This window comes from Pelecanus crispus, chromosome 25 (assembly GCF_030463565.1).
Source record: "Pelecanus crispus isolate bPelCri1 chromosome 25, bPelCri1.pri, whole genome shotgun sequence".
NCBI lineage: Eukaryota > Metazoa > Chordata > Aves > Pelecaniformes > Pelecanidae > Pelecanus > Pelecanus crispus.
In genome coordinates, this window is record NC_134667.1 from 2,650,986 (window position 1) to 2,668,792 (window position 17,807).

Below are 17,807 nucleotides of genomic sequence, written 5' to 3' on the forward strand. Positions count from 1 at the left end.
GCATAAATCCCCGGGTGGCACCGCAGGGCTGAGGGAAGGGGCTGTCCCGGGGCAGCTCTGGGAGCCCCGTTGAGGCAGGCTTGGTCCCAGGGGAGCAGGGTGAGTCCTGAGCCCTCCTCCCCACACAGCCCTGCCTCTGTGGGTCCCCCGTCCCCAGCAGCACTCACCACAAGCCGGCTCAGCAGAGCACACTCCCATAACAGCCGCTGCGCCTCTCTCCAGGCTCCTACTCAGAGGGGTCCCTGGCCAAGCTGCAGCCCTACCCCGCGGACAGCAAGGAGGAGGAGGGTCCGGGCTCAGCACCAGGTAACAGGGTGCGGGAAGGAGTGGATCTCTCCTCCCTGCAGCCATGTGAGGGACAGCGGTGTCACTGAGTGTCCCCACAGAGCTGGGGAGTCTCCTGGGGTGCTGCCAACACCAGGGTCTGAGCCCCACGGCCCTGCGCATCCTCCCGTCCTCTGTTCTGCAGATGTATCTCCTCAGTGTCACCAGCTCCCCTCTCCTTTCAGACGTCCCTGTCCTGCCTGGAAGTGACCCAGCGGATGGCTATGATGATGCCAGGGAGGTTTCTGCCCCTGGGGAGGATCCTGCCCCTGGGCAGGGAGCCTGGGAAATGCCCAGGGCACCAGAGGAGGGAGCAGGGCCCAGGGATGCCCCTGGAGGTGAGAGGGAAAGATGGCGCTGCCGCTTTATGGGATGCCATCCCTGGTGCCGGGTGAATCGCTGCCGTACGGAGAGCCCAACATCCTGGGATGGGGGACCCTGCCCTGGGAGTTTTCCCTGGGGGGCCCGGGGCTGGCAGAGGGAGCTGGACATGTCAGGAGGGAGGAGGAGACGGGAGGCAGGTGATGCAGAGAGCAGGAGGGGCACCCCATGGGGCCAACGTGCAATGGCCTGCCTTGCTGCTTGCAGGGGCAAACCTGCGCTCGCAGAGAAGTGCTGGGGCCCCTGCAGCTGAGGGAGATGCCTGGTCCCTGTCCCCAGAGAGCACAGGCTATGACGATGCTGAAGAGGTGTCTCTGGCACATCCCCCTGAGCACAGAAAGGCTGCGACAGCAGAGCTGAGTGCACAGCCATCCCTGAGCCCCGCGCCAGGAGAGCCCATCCCTGCCGTGCAGCTGGGTGCAGCCGGGAGCGAGGAGGGGACTTTGCAGCTGGGAGAGCCGTGAGCACCAGGGAACCGTCTCCCTCTTCCCACGGGCAGCAGAAACAGCCGGCCATCGCCTCTCTTTTGATTCCCCTGGTTTCACGCTGTGCCTCCGCAGCTGTTCCTATTAAAAGCCTTTGGGGTATGGCCCAGAGCTGGTGCTTGCCTGCCCCGCTGTCGGGGTGTCTCCCTGAGGCTGACTGGGGGGGAGCAGAGCACAAAGACGTGGTGGTGGGGAAGGGGCACATCTCGGGGGCAGCGGGCTCGGGGTCAGGCTGTGGGGCTGCCAGAGCCCATGGTCCCTGGGCAATATTCCTGCTGACAGAGACGTTTCCACCCTGCCAGCAAAAGTTTCCAACAAAACTGTCTCTCTGCAAGGTGCTGTGATGCGCCCCAGCGGGAGCGCCCATCTCCTCACCTCGGGCTTCCCCAGCTGCTCTTTCCCCCAGGCCCTGCCTGGGCCATGCTGGTCCCACAGCACACAGGCCACGACAGAGCTGCCGTGTTGGGCTGAGCCCTGGGCTGTGGCCCCACACAAGTGAGCCCACAGGTGGCTGCGGTGCCCTGGACCCCCCAGCCAGCCCCAGGGGCTATCACATCCCGCGGATCACCTCCCACACTGGTTAGGAGGCAGCTCTGCTCCCCACTGCCCTGGCACAGGGTGCAGAGCCACTTGCTGGGGAGCACGGGGCTGGCATTGCCCCTTGGCTGCCTCTGCCAGCACCCCAGTCTCCATGGGCTCTTCTTGCTGCCTTGGGCCCTGGCAGAGCCCAGCACTCCCCTCACAGCCCCACAGCTGCCTCCGTCCTGGGCAGGGGCTGGAAGGCCCCATGGCAGCCCTGGCAGCCCCTCCTCCTGCTGCGCCTCAGCCCCAACCCCTGCCCTCCTGCTGCCTGGCCACGGGGCTCAGTGTGGGGTTGTGCTGGGGCAGTGCCTGTGTGCAGGTGCAGGAGGGGTGGGAGCAGGGGGCGTGGGGGGACCTTTCCCTCAGCGCTGGGGGAGGCAGAGGAGGGAGAGGCCAGGGGGAGGGAGAAGGGATCCCCATGAGACGTGGACTGGAAGCCAGAGCCGTCATCCAGCCCCTGGCCTGGAGAAGGGCCTGGCTGGGAGGGTGCTAACGTGGGCACATTTCCATGGCAGAGGGTATTTTGTGTCCCTCCCTGTCGTGCTGTCACCCCAGCCAGCAACTAAGCACCACACAGCCGCTCGCTGACCCTCGTCCCCTGCCCCGGTGGGATGGGGGAGAGAAGCGGAAGACTAAAACTGAGTAAACTTGTGGGTTAAGAACACTGTAATAATTGAAAGAAAATAAAGTAAAATAGTAGTAGTAGTAATAATAATAATATTAATAATAATATACAAAGGAAATGATACACGATGCAATTGCTCACCGCCCACTGACCAATGCCCAGCCAGTCCCCGCGCAGCGATCGCTGCCTCCTGCCCAACTCCCCCCAGTTTCTATACTGAGCATGACGTCATATGGTATGGAATAGCCCTCTGGCCAGTTGGGGTCAACTCTCCTGGCTGTGCCCCCTCCCAGCTTCTCGCTGGCAGGGCATGAGAAGCTGAAAAGTCCTTGACGAGTGTGAGCACTACTTAGCAACAACTAAACCATCAGTGTCATCAATGTTATTTTCATCATAAATCCAAAATACTGCACTATGCCAGCCCCTAGGAAGAAAAGTCACTCTATCCCAGCCTAAACCAGGACAGGGAAGAGACATCAGTACAGGGAGGGACATGACAGGGTGAGGGCAAGGTGGGAAATGAGATGGGTGTCTGCAGCCTGCAGGGAAACCAATGAGGCATGGGGCAGCGTAGGACAGCCTGAGGTGGAGATGGCCGAGGACACTGGCCAGGCAGAAAAGCTTAGCAGGACGGAGATCTCAGTCCCCTTGGCTATGGCACTTGTCTCTGTCACCGAGGCCTATGAGGACACACCTTGCCCTCACGACACTGGAGCCTTGCTGCCTCCTTGCACACCCCAGAGATGCCAGGAGGTGTTGTACCACCGTCCTTCAGCTGACATTGCCCACCCCACATCCCACCACCCCAGGAAGAGCCCGGAGCCACGCTTGAGGGACAGGATCTCTCTTGCGAGGGGCTGGGGGTCAGGGCTTGGTGTTTGCCCTGATGAAACACATCAAGGCTTTTCTCAGCATCACTCACCTGCACTTTGTCTTTGCCTTCCTGCCATCACTGTCTCCAATTTTCTGCTCTAACGAGTCCATGGGAAAGCTGTGTTGGTAATGGCCCTCAGTGAGACCTGTTAATACTTCAAGAAACTTCAGCAGTTGCTTCTGGCTTTACCTTCTTGAGGAGTTTTTGCAGTCTCCTGTCAGAATCAAAGGTTCAGGGACTCAGCACCAAATCCACTTTAGGCTCATTTCAATACGGTTCGTCTTATGGCACACGGGGACAGGGATGGAGATCCTCCTTGGCTCTCCTCTTATTGCTGAAGTACTTATAAAAGCATTTTTTATTATCTTTTACAGCATTGGCCAGATTGTGTTCTTGCTGGGCTTTTGCTTTTCTAATTCCCTCCCTGCAGGACCCTGTACTGTACTGTACAAGATCCCTGTACTCCTCCTGAGTTGCCCGCCCCTTCTTCCAAAGGCGGTAGACTCTCCCTTTTTCCCTGAGTCCCCGCAAAAGCTCCCTATTCAGCCAGGCCGGTCGTTTTCCCCGCCGGTTCGTCTTACGGCACACAGGGACAGCCCGCTCCTGCGCCCTTAAGGCTTCCTTCTTGAAGAAGGCCCAGCCTTCCTGGACCCCTTTGCCCTTCAGGACTGCCTCCCAAGGGACTTTCCCAACCAGCGTCCTGAACAGGCCAAAGTCTGCCCTCCGCAAGTCCATGGTAACAGTTTTGCTGCCCCTCCTCTTGGCATTGCCCAGAATCGAGAACTCTATCATATTGTGGTCTCTAAGCCCAAGACAGCCTCCCACCACGACATCTCCCACAAGCCCTTCTCTGTTAGTAGAGTCAGAGCTGTTCACAGCTCCAGAGCACCCCAGGACATTGGGTGATGCTTCAAGGGGAAGGACACGGCAGCGATTCATATAAAGACAAGGAGATTTCCCAAGTATGACTTTTCAATTTCCTACTCTTGGGTGATGGCAGGGGGGAAATGGAAAAGGAGCTCTCAAGTTTGAACAAGTCACTGAGACTCCTGAACTGTGACTTTGAGTGATCAGTGAGTCTGCTAGGAGCCTCCTAAAGCACCTTCAGCCACTTCTCTTCCTATGGACAGCCCCTGCATCACCTTTGCTGGATTCATCAGGGTTGTTCTGGCCTGCCCTTTTCCACCTGCAAACAAGAACATGCACCCAGGCAGTGCCCTGCCAACAGGCAGGTTGCTGCAGGGCCAAGGTGAGTGCACAGAGGCTGGGATGGGGCCAGTGAGTGCTGATGGGAAAAAGCCATGGGGCAGGGAAACACCCCCTAGGAGGAAAATCTCCAGGCAGCAAGGATGTGACCAGGGAATGGGAAGAAAGTAAACCCAGAAATCTTGTGGGAGGGAGGAATCAGAAAGCTGTGTATCTCCCCTCCCAGTAGAGATGCCTTCCTCTGAGCAAGCCCCCTTGCCTCCTGTCCCAGCCAGCAAAGCCTCTGCCCTCAGGGCCGTGGGCTCCAAGGCATGAACCACCTCCTCAGCAGGCAGAGCTCCAGCAGAGCCGTGGGGCAGCTCTCCAGCCACGCGTCCACTTCCCTCTGCAGAGCACAGGGGCTGAGAGCAGCTGCCCAGCAATGTCGGGGAGGTGGCCCAGCTGGGTAAAGGTGATGCTTTCCTGGGTGCGCAGCTGCCTCTCTGCTTGCCTCTCTCAGCCAGCACCCCAGGGTACTTTTCCTTTTTCTCCACCTACCTGTGCTATTGTTCCTGCTATCTTGCTCTTGCTGTCAGGCTCTCTGGGGATGGGAGTTTCAGCTGCAGAGTCACACACTGATCATGTGGGTGCTCCCATGCAGGTGTGTCCATGGAAATGAAGTGCCCCAGCTTTCACCTGTGGGGCTGTGGGGAAGGCAGCCTGTGGAGCTGGGGAATGAGCTGGCTTTTTGTTAATCAGATGCCATTGCTAGGACACTTGGCTGTCTCCTTGAGGTGTCCTTCCAAGCTCTCCCATAGCACCTTTGTGTTATCTGAAAGTCCCACAGAGAAGCGCAGAGATGCTACGACCAAGGAAATGCTGTGGGGTTGGTGACATGAGCCATGCATGTCCGTGCCTAGAAGCGGGGTGAGGAGACCTTGAGAAAGGGAGAGATATTGAGTGATCTGTGGTTGATCCGTCTGCCCCCAGCCTTGTCTGGTGACTTTTCAGGGTAACACGGGAGTGTGATCACCCTCCATCTGAGAATGGTGTCATTCCAGAGTAGATGGGAACAAGATGGAGGGACAGATCAACTCCCCTCACCCTGCTCTAAGCCACAGGCAATCCTCTTGCTTTGCAGGACTCACTCTGTTCTCCCTCAGAGCAGCAGCAATGCTGAGGGTTTCTGACATCCAAGAGCACTCCCCAGGTGAGATGAGGGGAGCTGTCAAGAGCCCCAAACCCCTCAAACTGCTGTTGCCAGCCCCATGCCTTAGCACTGTGAGTGTGGGCTCTGAGAGCTGAAGTGCCATTTGTGCCACCAGAAGCAGCAGGGTCTGGCACGTACAGTAAAAGCCCCCGTGGGCCCTGTCTCTGCGCTTGACTGTGCCCGGCAGGGAGCAGGAGCTGGGGCGATGCTGGTGCCCAGGAAGCTCAGAATTACCACTGCAGGTGATGTGGGTCTCCTCTCGCAGGTCATCGCACGACCGTGGGTCCCAGGGAGCAGAGGGACACTGCCAGAAGGAGCTGTTTCTCTCCCCACACTCCACGCGATCCAGCCAGGCGTGGCCAGACACCCTACCAGAGGGCAGGCGTGTTTCCAGGGTCCCCGCGTCCCCGCAGCCCAGCTCCTTGCATGCCAGCGACACCGTTTGGAGAGTCATTGAGTTGGAGCAAACGCTCCCCCATGTGCCATTGTAGAAAACCTGCAGGCGCCCGGAGCAGTTGCTGCCGTTCCCCAGCCTCAGGGCCATGAAATCTGGGAGGAAAGGCCCCAGAGGGGCACAGGCTGGTGTGGGGCTGTGGGAGCAGAGAAGCCTCTTCCCCCCGCAGGCCCTGGCCAGGCAGGGGCACGGCCAGCAAGTCACCCTTTTGCCAGGGGCCAAGAGAAGTCCCTGACGGAGAGACACCCATGCCCTCCCCGCTAAGCCCTGGGCACAGCTCAGCTGACAAGGGACCCCCCGTGGGACCGAGGGGCTTCGTGCAGGGGTGTCCCCAGGACAGGCTCGGGCAGGGGCTCCGAGGCAGCCAGGCACAGCCTGGGCCGTTGCCGGCTCTCCCCTCGTCCCGGCCTCCCCGGGCGCTGGGCTCCCACCACAGCTCCCGGCACAGACCTGAGCAGACGACTCCTGCGTCCTCTTTGTGCGCGCAGTCGTGCTGCCCCCAGGACCCTGCCGGGCAGTCCCAGAGAGCAGCTTCGGCCCCGGAGCAGTTCACGCCATCCAGCCAGATCTGACCGGAGCCTTCCCCGAAGCGAGCGGAGCCGACCGCCTCCACCGCCCCGCCGCAGCCCAGCTGCTGGCAAACGATGGCGGCATCAGACAGGTCCCAGCCATCGTCGCAGACGGTCCCCCAGCTGCCCTGGTAGTAGATCTCCACTCTCCCAGCGCAGCGCCCGGGCCCCTTCACCAGCCGCACCTGCCGGCTCCCTGCAGCAGGAAGAAACCCCAGCTGCCCTCAGGGGCTGCTGCCCACCCAGCCCAGAGCCCGGGGGGCCCGTGCAGTGCCACTCACCCGCGCACACGACGCCCACGTCCTCCGCAATCCCTGCCGCCGCTGCGCTCTCGGGCAGGGAGGTGTTGCAGAGGCTCAGCTCGGCCTCGTGCCCTGCGCACCGCACCCCTCGCAGCCCCACGGGACCCGTCCCTCTCTGAGGCTTCGCGGGGTTGTAGGCTTTTTCTGCCTCTCTGCACCTCAGCTGACGGCACACCACGCTGGCCTCCCGCACGTCCCACTCGTCATCCAGGACTCGGCCCCACGTCCCGCGCTGCAAGATCTCCACTCGTCCGTCGCACCGGCTCCCTCCACCCACCAGCCGCAGGGCCGTGGAGCCAGCGGGGCCTGGGGACAGCAGCCGTGCCCCAGCCCTCGGCAGCACCACAGAGCCCACAAACCTGCAGCACCTCCCCAGGCTCTGCAACCCGCACAGCACCCTGCAGCTCACCCGCCTGCCCCAGCCCTCTGCGCTCAGCTTCAGGAGCACGTTTCCACAGGATTGCTTTCCCAGGCCCTGAGCAAGACGCTGTCTTTGCTCTTGGTGGGGCAGAGCCACCCAACACGTCTCTGCTGAGGCCGATGGGGCAGCTCCCGCAGGAGGGAGCAGCAGCCGCTGCAGGGACCCGGGCACAGGCAGTGCTGGCCAAGCCTTGCCCAACCTCAGCGCTGACACCGGCGCTGCTGAGACAGCAGGCAGAGCCCGCACGTCTGTGCCCCTCTGCATCCCTGGGTTTGGGGTCTGGGCGCCTGCGTCCCTGGCAGGGAGCAGAGCACGGGGGGCCTTTCTGAGCAAACAGCACAAGGTTGGGTCTTGTGCTGACCAGAAGCACCAGGAGCAAGGGCAAAGCCCAGCCCCACTCTGCACCTCACCCCCCAGGTCTGCTGCTGGGGGCACCTGGGCAGCCCCCACGGGCGTGGGATTGGGCTCTGAGGGGGGGTCTCTGTGGGGCTGGGACTGGGCTGTCTGCAGCCAGAGGGATGGAGCTGAGCCCCACAGCCCTATCCTGGGCCTGTCCTGCAGCAGCAGAGCAGAGGACCCCGCGCCTGGCGCTGGCCGCAGGGCCTGAGCCACTGCCCTGGGGGGCAGAGATGCCTGACCTCGTTCACTCTTCAGCTCTCCCACATCAGAGCCGTCGGTGAGAGCAGGCAAAGCCCTCCAGGTTGCTCCTGGTGCAGGCAGGGTTTCTCAAGGGAGAAATGCAGCTGGTGCTGCCACGGGCTCCCCTGCTTTGGGTGGCCATGGCACCTTTTCCCAGCACTCACCTGAGCAAATGACAGCAGCGTGGTTCTCGGGGGAGCACGGTGAGGCCCCCAGGGCAGTCACTGGGCACTGTCCCAGGTGGGCTTCAGTCCCCTCACAGTGGAATGAGTCTCTCCACACAGGTCCGGTTCCACTCCCAAAATGCCCTCCTCTGGGAATGGACTCAGCAAACCCGCAGTCGAGGTGACGACAGAGAACGTGGGTGTCCAAGAGATCCCAGCGGGAGGCACAGAGGGTGCCCCAGGTGCCCAGCACCTGCACCTCCACTCTCCCCTCACACGCCGTGCTGCCGTTCACCAGCCGGAACCCTGTGTACTCTGGGGACAGAGAACGATGACAGAGTGCGCACCCAGCACGGCACGGTCCCTGCCCTGCTCCCCTGTCCCCAGCACACCCCCGGATATGTAACACCCCACCCTGAGTCCTTACGTGTGCAGGTGACACCGACAGCATTGGCATGGGTGCAAGGCTGGTCCCTGCGGGATCCCCTGGGGCAGAACATGAGGAAGGATTCATTCCCGGCACACTGCAGCTCTCTGTCCCACATGGGACCCACACCTTCTCCAAAGCGAGCTGCCCCAGGCACGGACAGGGCTGTGCCACACTGGAGCTCCCTGCAGACCACCTCGGCAGCTTTGGGACCAAAGTCGGAGTCACAGACAGTCTTCCACTGGTTCCCGTCATGGACCTCCACACGTCCTGAGCAGGGACTGTCCCCTCCGACCAGCTGGACAAATCCTGGAGCAACCAAAGACCCCTCAAGCTCTCCCAGAGCCCTCTGGCAGTTACGTGCCTACATCCCAGCTGCTCTGCAAGGTGGCCACAGGCAGAGAGACCGCAACCACCCCACCGCTGCCAGGGGGTGCCGATGGCACAAACACACCAGGGCCCCCCTGCCGCTCCTCAGGCATCATCACAGCACTTGTGGGTTGGCTGCTGTCCGCAGCCGGTGTCTGTGCCAGCTCCCCACTCTGGCACCTGCCCAGGGAGGGGGTCCTCAGCCAGGGCCAGAGTGCAGTGCCAGGCACGCACATCCCCACCAAGGGCCAGGCAGAGGGCAGGAGAGCGGGCAGAGGAGCAGCCCTGGGCTGACACGAGCTCCCGGTGCAAGCACAGGCACTGAGGACAGTGCAAGTGCTGGCAAAGCCCCTGTGGCACAGGGCAGCCGCGGGCTGGGGCAGGCAGGAAAGGCTGGGCAGCAGCTTGGCCCTGCCTGCCTGGGGCCGTATCCCCATGGGCTGGAACTCATGGGGGGACCCTGGGAGAGGAATGAGGTGCCACGGGCCACCCTGCTCCTCTGCCCAAGGCCAGCGCTCCTCCCCTCTGAACATCCCTTTTGCTGAGGCTGAGGGACTCCTCTCTGCCAGCAGGCACAACCCAAAAGTCCCTTGCCATCTCATGCCCTTCCCCGGGGCTGTGGACACACAGGGTGGGCTCCCCTTGCTCTTTCCTCAGGGACCAGGGACAGCAGCAATGACAGTCCCAGCTCGGCAGTGTCACCAGCCACACCGAGCCCTGCTCCAGTGCCCACTTGTTGCTCCCTGAGGGCACAGCCAGGTCCCTTCCCCTGTCCCGGTCCCAAAGGTGGGGAACAGGCTGGCCCCTTACCTGAACACGTCACTCCAACATCCTCATTGTGCTTACAGTCGTGTTCAGCATAGTGATTACAGCTGTTTTGTCCCCATCCAGGGTGTGTACAGTCAGACAGGGCAGACTCAGTTCCATGACAGTTAACATCATCCATCCAAATGGGGCCAGATCCTGGCCCGAAGTGCCCGTATTTAGGAGCTGTGACAGCAGACCCACAGCCCAGCTGCTTACAAACCACTGCAGCATCCTTCGTGTCCCAGCCGTAACCACACACGGTTCCCCACTGGCCCTGGTGTTTCACCTCCACTCGCCCAGCACAGCGCCCGCCGCCATCCTCCAGCCTCAGCTCTGCAGCCCCTTCAAACAGCAACATGGGACCGGTCAGGAGAGTGCCGAGCTCCAGACTGCAGGTCTAAGGGTCACCCCTGCCCAGGCCGAGTCACAGGCACCAGGGTGGGAGCCCCTTCCCCTCCAGGCTGTCCCTGCAGCAGTTTTGGGGTCCCTCCTGTCCCCACGGTCTGTGCAGGGCTGGGGTGCCCAACTCCAGCCCTGCTGGGCGATTCACCACCCCACAGCCCTTGGCACCTCTTCCCACGCCAACGGCCCCTGCCCGTGCCCACCCACACACCGTGCCCCCAGGCCCTGCACAGGGCACTGTCTCCTCCCCAGCCAAGCACACCCTGCACAGCCCCATGCCCCCACGCCCGCAGCTTCCCCGGCACCACCTTCCCTGGCACCACCCAAGCCCACACCACCCCCAGGGCTTTCTGTGTCCTCAGGGAGCACCGACACAATCCCAAGGATCCCCCCAACCCATGTCCCCTCCTCGCCCCTGGCATCAGCCCAGCCCCTGTGCTTGGCCGGGGCCCCCAGGAAGGAAAATTTTCTGCAGCCTGCGAGTGCAGACAGCCCGCTCCCCTTCTCTCTGGGGGACACAAACTGCCTTCCTGGGGTCGGGGCTCCCCTGCACCCGGGGGCAGGGAGCAGCACACAAACCTTGCGGGGCACCCCGCAGATTGGCTGTGCCCTGGGGATCCCTGAGTGCTGCCGTCACCCCCTGGGCCACTGCTGGCCCCAGGGGCACAGCCCGGGGAACAAGGAGCCCAAAAGGGTACCCCAGGATGGGGGATGTCTCTAAATGCAGCCAGGCACGGGCTGCCTTAAAGACAGAGAGGCACAGGGAAAGGCAGAAGGTCCATGGACGTGAGCACCTTCTGACCCTTGTCCCAGTGTTGCCGGGAAAGCAACCCCAGCCCCAAAGGGATCCTGATACCCCGCCGCTACCCACTGGCCCTGGGCGGTGAGACAAGGGAGCCAGCACTTACCCCTGCACAGCTGCACCCAGAGGAGCAGGCACAGCACCCGAGGGGACAGGAGTCCCTCCATCCCCATCCTGAGCCTGCTGCCCCGCTGGCACAGCCCTGCTGCGCCCCGCTCCCTGCCACGGCTCCGGGCAACTCACGGGGACAACGACGATGGCAGGCTGATATATCTCTGCAGATGCCGACCCAGCTGCAGGAGGAGCCAAGCGAAGCAGCAGCACCTTTTTAGACATGAGCGGCAGCTATCTCCCCTCCGACACAGACCAGTCCTCCAATGAACTTCTCCAGCGCCGTTCATGACCATATATGAGGGACATCTCTGTCCCACTGCAGGCGTCAGGGTCACTGCGGTGGGGGATCGTCACAGGACGAGCTGAGCGTGGAGGGGAAAGGAGTCTGTCACCCCTTGCAGCCTGCTGTGGGGACAGGGAGCACTGAGCATCTCCTGCACTGGGCTCATCCAAGAGCCCAAGGCGTGAGTGTCCCGACGCCCCCGAGACATGGGAAGCACAGGGCTGGGACTGCCGCGCGACCTGTGTCAGGATGGGAAGGGAACAGCCCCTTCCCCTGCCACAGCCCCTGCTGTGCTGGCAGCAGCAGCTGGGAAAAAGCCTTGGCCAGGGGAAGAGCTCCATGCCAGCAGTGCTGGCTCACGCCTCCCTCCCTGGAGAGACCCACGGTGGGTCCCTCGCAGGAGCCGGAGCTGGGACATGGCCCTGCCCTGGCAGCAGACACGCAGCCCCGAGGCTCAGACATGTCCCTGGCTCTCAGCGTGTCACTGCGGTGCCGTTATTCCCCGCGGGTGGATCGGGACCTGGAGCCTGCAGGTGCACAAACCACAGCCCACGTGGCCTCGCAGCGCTCGCCGCGCTCCCCTGGCAGCGCCCGTGCAGGAAGTCTGTGGTTTCCTCCTGGCACCGTGCCCAGGCACATCCCTGCCGTGCCCCCGAGCCACCCCCAGCCCCACTGCTCCAGCCAGGGCTGCAGGGGCTGCTCCTTCGGCCTGGCAGCCACGGGGCCAGGCAGCTCCCGTCCCCCGTCGTGCCCCTCTCATGCACACGGCCGCTCTGCACCCAGCCCCACGGCCACGGGTGCCATCGGTGACGTGACCTCACCCCCTCCTGCTGCCACTGCTCTGTGCTCATGGCTTACACTGTCACACCTCTGCCTGTGGTGCATGGGCTCCTGATGATGATGCTTCTTCCAAAAAGCCACATTTGGGTAGGGGCTCCATATGATCTGCATGACATCAGAAGCACCCACACAAGCCACATGCCTGCTCTTGGCCTAAAAGCTATTCCAGCAGCAGGGAAATCACAGGCTCGTACACAAGCCATGTGCATACTGCTGGCCTATCCGCCACGCAGCTACAGGTGATGTCACAGCATCTCCACCTGCCATGGACCTGTTCCTGGCTTACCAGCTATGCGGGCACTACTGACATCACAAGGACATTCACAAGCCATGTGCCAGCTCCTGGCCCATCATCCACTCAGGCACCAGCAGCCTCACAAGCACCTACACAATCCATAAGCCTGCTCCTGGCCTATTAGCTCCTCAGGCCTGAGTGACCTCATAAGAACCTGCACAACCCATGGGCCTTCTCCTGGCTTGTGAAGTATTCAGACACCAATGATCTCACAAACCCCTACACAAGCTTTGCGCCTTCACCTGGCCTATCAGCTACTCGGGAACCGGTGACCTCACAACCACCCCCACAAACCATGTTCCTGCTCTTGCCCTGTCAGCTCTTCAGGAAGCAATGACCTCACAAGAACCTACAGAGTCCAGGGGCCTGCTCTGGGCCTATCAGCTACTCTGCCAAGAGTGACCTCACAAGCACATCTCCCCCTGTTTGCCATGTACTCCTTGTTGAGGTATTCAGTCTCCAGTGACCTCACAAGCTCCTCTACAAGCCTTGCACCTGGTCCGGGCCTATCAGCTACTCTGCCAAGAGTGACCTCACAAGCTCCTACACAAGCCATGAGCCTCCTCTTGGCCTATCAGCTACTCAGGCAGCAGTGACCTCACAAGCACATACCAGCCTAGGTGCTATGTGCTCGTGTGGTGCAGTGACCCCAGACGGCAGCTAAACCCCCACCCAGGCACTCACTGCCTCCCTCCCAGCAGGATGGGGGAGACAACTGGAAGGGCAACAGCGAGAGCAAAACTCATGGGTGACGATAAACACAGTTGAAGAAGTGGAGGGAACAAGAGAAAAGGAAAGAAGGGATGGAGAAGCACTCACTCACCCCAGCAGACCGATGCCCAGCCAGTCTCCGAGCAATGGCTCCTTTGGAGAAACTCCCCTCCCAGCTGTATTTCTTAACAAGATGCCAGATGGCATGGACTATCTCTTTGGTCAGTTCGGGTGGGCTGCCCTGACCTTGTCCCCTCCCAGCCTCTTGCCCACCCCCTGCCTCCTCGCCGTGGGGACGCAATGAGACACAGAGAAGGCCTTGACATTACGCCAGCACTGATCAGCAATAGCCACAGCGTCACCGTGTTATCAGCACTGTTTTAGCCACCAGCGCGCAGCACAGCACCATACGTGCTGCTGTCAAGAAAATGAACTCCACGCCAGCCAGACCCAGGACAATCTCCACCCCTTATTACAGACCATTTGCATCCTGCTCAAGGCCTGCAGGATTCAATGCATTTCCATCAACCACCACCCCCTGCTTCCCTGTCCTTTCACATGACGTACACACAGGGTACTGGGTTTGGCTGGTGTGGCTCAGGTGGACCTGGACAAGTCCCAGCCCACTCCTGACGTCTCCCCTCACTCAGTCATCTGGAGTTTTTTGCAACATTCAATCAGGTCATCAAGCTAAGGATGAGGCAAAACATGTAGCACCAGCCTGCACCCCACAATGTTCTTAAAGGGAGCTGTGAGATCCCCCCAACCATGGGGAAAGGGAGCTCACCTCCACCATCAATCTTCTTAGTGTGACCCCTCAAAGTGCAATGTGCAGTTCATGGGCCCATTGGCTGCTTTTTCTCATTCATGTGGTTCTTCTGGGGGATTCCCTTGGGGTCTTTTCCTCTTTGTCCCCATGCACGTGGTCTTCTGAAGCTGGCATTTTGTCCTGGTTTTCCATTTTCACGGAGAGCATGGCCTGTGTCTTGCAGCACTGGTCAAAGCCCAGAGCCTGCCCCAGTAAGCCTGCATGGCCGCCCTGCAGGGCTGGGCTGGGCTGGGCTGGGCTGGGCTGGGGGGGATTCCCAGTCCGGCTCACAGCACTGGGCTCTTCTTTGCAGGTGACAGGATTTGCTGTGGGGGCCCCTTGGAGGCCTCCTAGACGCGGGCCGTAGCCCTTGGGCATGTTCCAGCTTGCCCACGCCCCACCACTTTTCGGGCACCCCTCTGCCCTCCCGAAGTGCCCCCAGCCCCGCCCTGCCAGGGCTTGTTCTGCAGCCTGGTAAAGTGGGGGACCCCAACCTGGCCTTCTCCTTTTGTTTCTATTCACATTTAAACGTTAATTGCTCACTCCACTAGCTCTTATTCCAAAAAAGGTTTTATCTGTTTCATACCTATGTGTTTATGGCTACATATATTTACTTTCTCTACCTTTGTAAATGTTTACATGCATATAGAGCTACAGATAAAGAAATACTGTTCATAATTTTAAATAAAATATGCATTTATACGTAATTGTCCACCTATTTATAACAATATATATTTTAGATAAATGTCCATATATGTACATGTGAGCCCTTCCTGGCCCAAAGCCGGTGGGCAGCCAATCCCTGGGCTGCCTGAGAAGACGTGGGTATGAAGGGGTGAAGAAGTGGCTGCCAGCCAATCCCAGTGCCGGATGAAAAGAGGTGGGCAAGGAGGCTGTGGGAAGTGGCAGCCTCCCTGTGGGCAATGCCAGGGGCTTCCTTTGTGCCGTGGCCCTGGGGACACCGGGACGCGTGGCCAGTCCTGCCAGCCAATCCCAGGGGCTGCCTGAGAGCAGGCGGGTGTGACGGTGTCAGGAAATGGCCGTCAGGCAATCAGAGAGCAGCATGAGGTGTCACCCAATGGCAGCTGACGGCCATGGCATGGCGGCACCCTGTCCCAGCCTGGCGGCCAAACCAAAGTGGCGGCCCCTGTGCAGGCAGGGGCAGGGCCTTCCGCGCCTGATGTCTCGCTGGGCACAGCGGAAGGGGTGGCCGGTGCTGGCAGCCAATCAGAGCAGAGCACGTGGCGGGAGAGGAGAGGGGCTGCCAGGGCAAATGGCGCCGGGGCTGCTGGCAGGGGCCGGGACTTCCCCCGGCAGCCGCTGGGCGCGGCACCTGTCCCGCCAGGGCTGGCGGAGCAGCGGGGCCTGTGCTGCTGGCGTGTCCCAGGGCAGGGATCCCAACAGGCAGCAGGAAGGGCCCTGGGGAGCTACAAACACCCCAGCCAGAGCTGGGCCTGCGCAGCTGCCCGAGCCTCCAGTTTCCTCCGAGCTCCAGGCCCCGGCAGTGACTGTCCCGCAAAACATACGGGCCATGGAAGTGACATGGAACAGCGGCCCTGGCTGAGCCCTCGGGGCAGTTTATCTGCGCTTCTCCTCCTGGGGAGCCTGCAGCTGCCCCAGCACCGCCTGCGGTCACCGTCTGACAGCGGCACAAAAGGAGCCCTCGCTCTGTGTGGGGGCTGTCTACGCATGCGCTGGCATGGTCTCTATTTTCATCTTGCTCGTGACAGCCAGCCACAGCATAGCTTGCTCTCACCTGTGTATGGGGGTGTGGAGGGAGCACGTCTGATCCCCTGAGAGTATTGGGTCAAGGCCTTGTTTGGCTGCCACAAGGGATAATACAATAATGAGGAAAGGAGGAAGCCACAGGCAAGAAGAGACAGGGACACAAACCTGACGGGCAGATGCTGAGGGAGGCAGTGCTGGGAACCAAAGCTGGCCAGTCATGCTGATGGATGGAGGCGTGTGAGAGGGGGAGAGTGTTTATTCCAGCAAGGTTATCTGCTTGGGGACCTTGTGAATTGGGGAGCTAAGAGACAAAAGGGGAAACCAGAAGCAAAGTATGCTGAGACAGAGACTTGACAAAACAAACATGCAGTCTGACAAGAAAGGAACTTTGCCAGTCACACTAGTTGTTGTGCCATCAAGAAACTACAGGTGCCACTTCCCAGAGGACCAACCGGACTTGTCAAGTGACATGATTGTGAATCAGAGGGACCATGGACTGGGAGGGATGCGGGAATCAGGAGAGCTATGCAAAGCCATGAGGGACGTGCAGAGGAAGGGGAAGCGGGGAGGAACAAAGTGGGGTTAGGCAGAAAATGGTATAAAAGAGGCCAGGTGCGTGTAAAACTCGACTTAGTGAGGAAGGGGATGGAGTAGGGTCAGGACCCTGAATTTCAGGTGAGTGAAGTTTGAGTGGTTTAAGGAATTAGTGGATGGGACGCGCTGGGACACTGCCCTCAGGGCTAAAGGAGCTGAAGAGAGCTGGCAGCTCTGTCAGAACATTTTTCTTAGCGTGCAAGAGCTCTTGATTGCCATGTGCAAGACATTGTGCAAGGAAGGCAGGAGGCCCGTATGGCTCAGTAAGGAGCTCCTGGTCCAAGTGCAGCGTCAGAAGGAAATGCAGAGGCAGTGGCAGCAGGGCCCTGTGTCGTGGGAAGAATATAGGGACGCTGCCTGGATGTGTAGGGATGGATTCAGGAAAGCGAAGGAAGAGCTGTGGCTGAATTTGGCAAAAGATGCAAAGAATAATAGAAGGGCTTTTACAGTTGTGTTGGCCAGAAAAGGAAGATTAAAGTAAATGTACCCACCGTGATGAATTCCCCTCACACTATTAAATTCATCTCTAAAAAGATCCAGTTATTAATCCCATGTAGATGTTTTCTCCACGGCGCTTGGCAGGACATTAAAGACAGGCAGCAGAGAGAGACCTTTCCCATTTAGTCTTGGCACAGGTAGACTAAAAGACCCTTTCTTCTTCCATTTCTTAACCCATGTCCTTTTTATGAACATTTGTACCCACATCAGCTCTTGTAGAGTTTTTCCTAAATGCTCCTCGTTTATCCTCATCACGTTTAAAAGCAATTATGAGTAAGTTGCTAACACCAAGGCCACCCAGGGGCATCCCCCAGAAAACGTCCCCCCTGTCAATGCCCCCCGGCCATGGCTGACCCCAAGTACGCTGACCTGCCCGGCATCGCGAGTGTGGGGCTGAAGCGGGGAGCAGGCAGGGCCAGGGTGTCCAGAGGGGGAGCGGGGGGAGCGGGTACGTGGGTGGCTGAGGGGGTTGGAGGGGTGTGGGAGAAGGGAAGGGGATGGGCGTGTCTGCGGGGGAAGTGAGGGCATGAGGGGTGTTTGTGGGGGGAGCTAAGAGGTGACCACAGAAAGAGTAAACGGACAAAAGGGGGGAATTATTCTCCAAGGATATCCCATTTTATGTGCCTTTAAATGAAACACTAAACATGGTGCCTAGACAGGCCTGCTTTGCTCCTCTTCTCTGCCAGCAGGAGAGCTTTCCCGGGGCTGCGATTCTGCTCTCTCAGTGACACTGGAGCTTTGGTGAGCGACCCTGGGCTGTGGAAGCCGGAGCTGGACCACGGGGGCTTCTCCTTCAAGCCCCATTCCCCTGCGCTGTCCCTTGCAGCCCGGACCACAAGCATCCTTCTCCTGAGGGACAAAGCTCCCTTCCCCACTAGCAGCACAAGCTGTAGGAAGCCCCCTGGGAGAACGTT

At 60.2% G+C, this 17,807-nt stretch overlaps 2 protein-coding genes across 2 annotated transcripts in view; one reads left to right on the forward strand and one right to left on the reverse strand.

Annotated features, from left to right (window-relative positions):
* LOC142595961 (antigen WC1.1-like) overlaps window positions 1-1,169 on the forward strand; it is a 140,218-nt gene extending 139,049 nt beyond the window's left edge. Inside the window, 3 exon segments of the mRNA XM_075724830.1 lie at window positions 223-351; window positions 510-662; window positions 985-1,169. Of these exon segments, the coding sequence (XP_075580945.1) occupies window positions 223-351; window positions 510-662; window positions 985-1,169 (467 nt within the window).
* A 3,184-nt stretch (window positions 1,170-4,353) lies between these two features.
* LOC142595962 (scavenger receptor cysteine-rich type 1 protein M130-like) overlaps window positions 4,354-17,807 on the reverse strand; it is an 88,795-nt gene continuing 75,341 nt past the window's right edge. Inside the window, 7 exon segments of the mRNA XM_075724831.1 lie at window positions 4,354-4,457; window positions 5,901-6,215; window positions 6,571-6,885; window positions 6,971-7,297; window positions 8,216-8,530; window positions 8,643-8,951; window positions 9,822-10,171. Of these exon segments, the coding sequence (XP_075580946.1) occupies window positions 4,354-4,457; window positions 5,901-6,215; window positions 6,571-6,885; window positions 6,971-7,297; window positions 8,216-8,530; window positions 8,643-8,951; window positions 9,822-10,171 (2,035 nt within the window).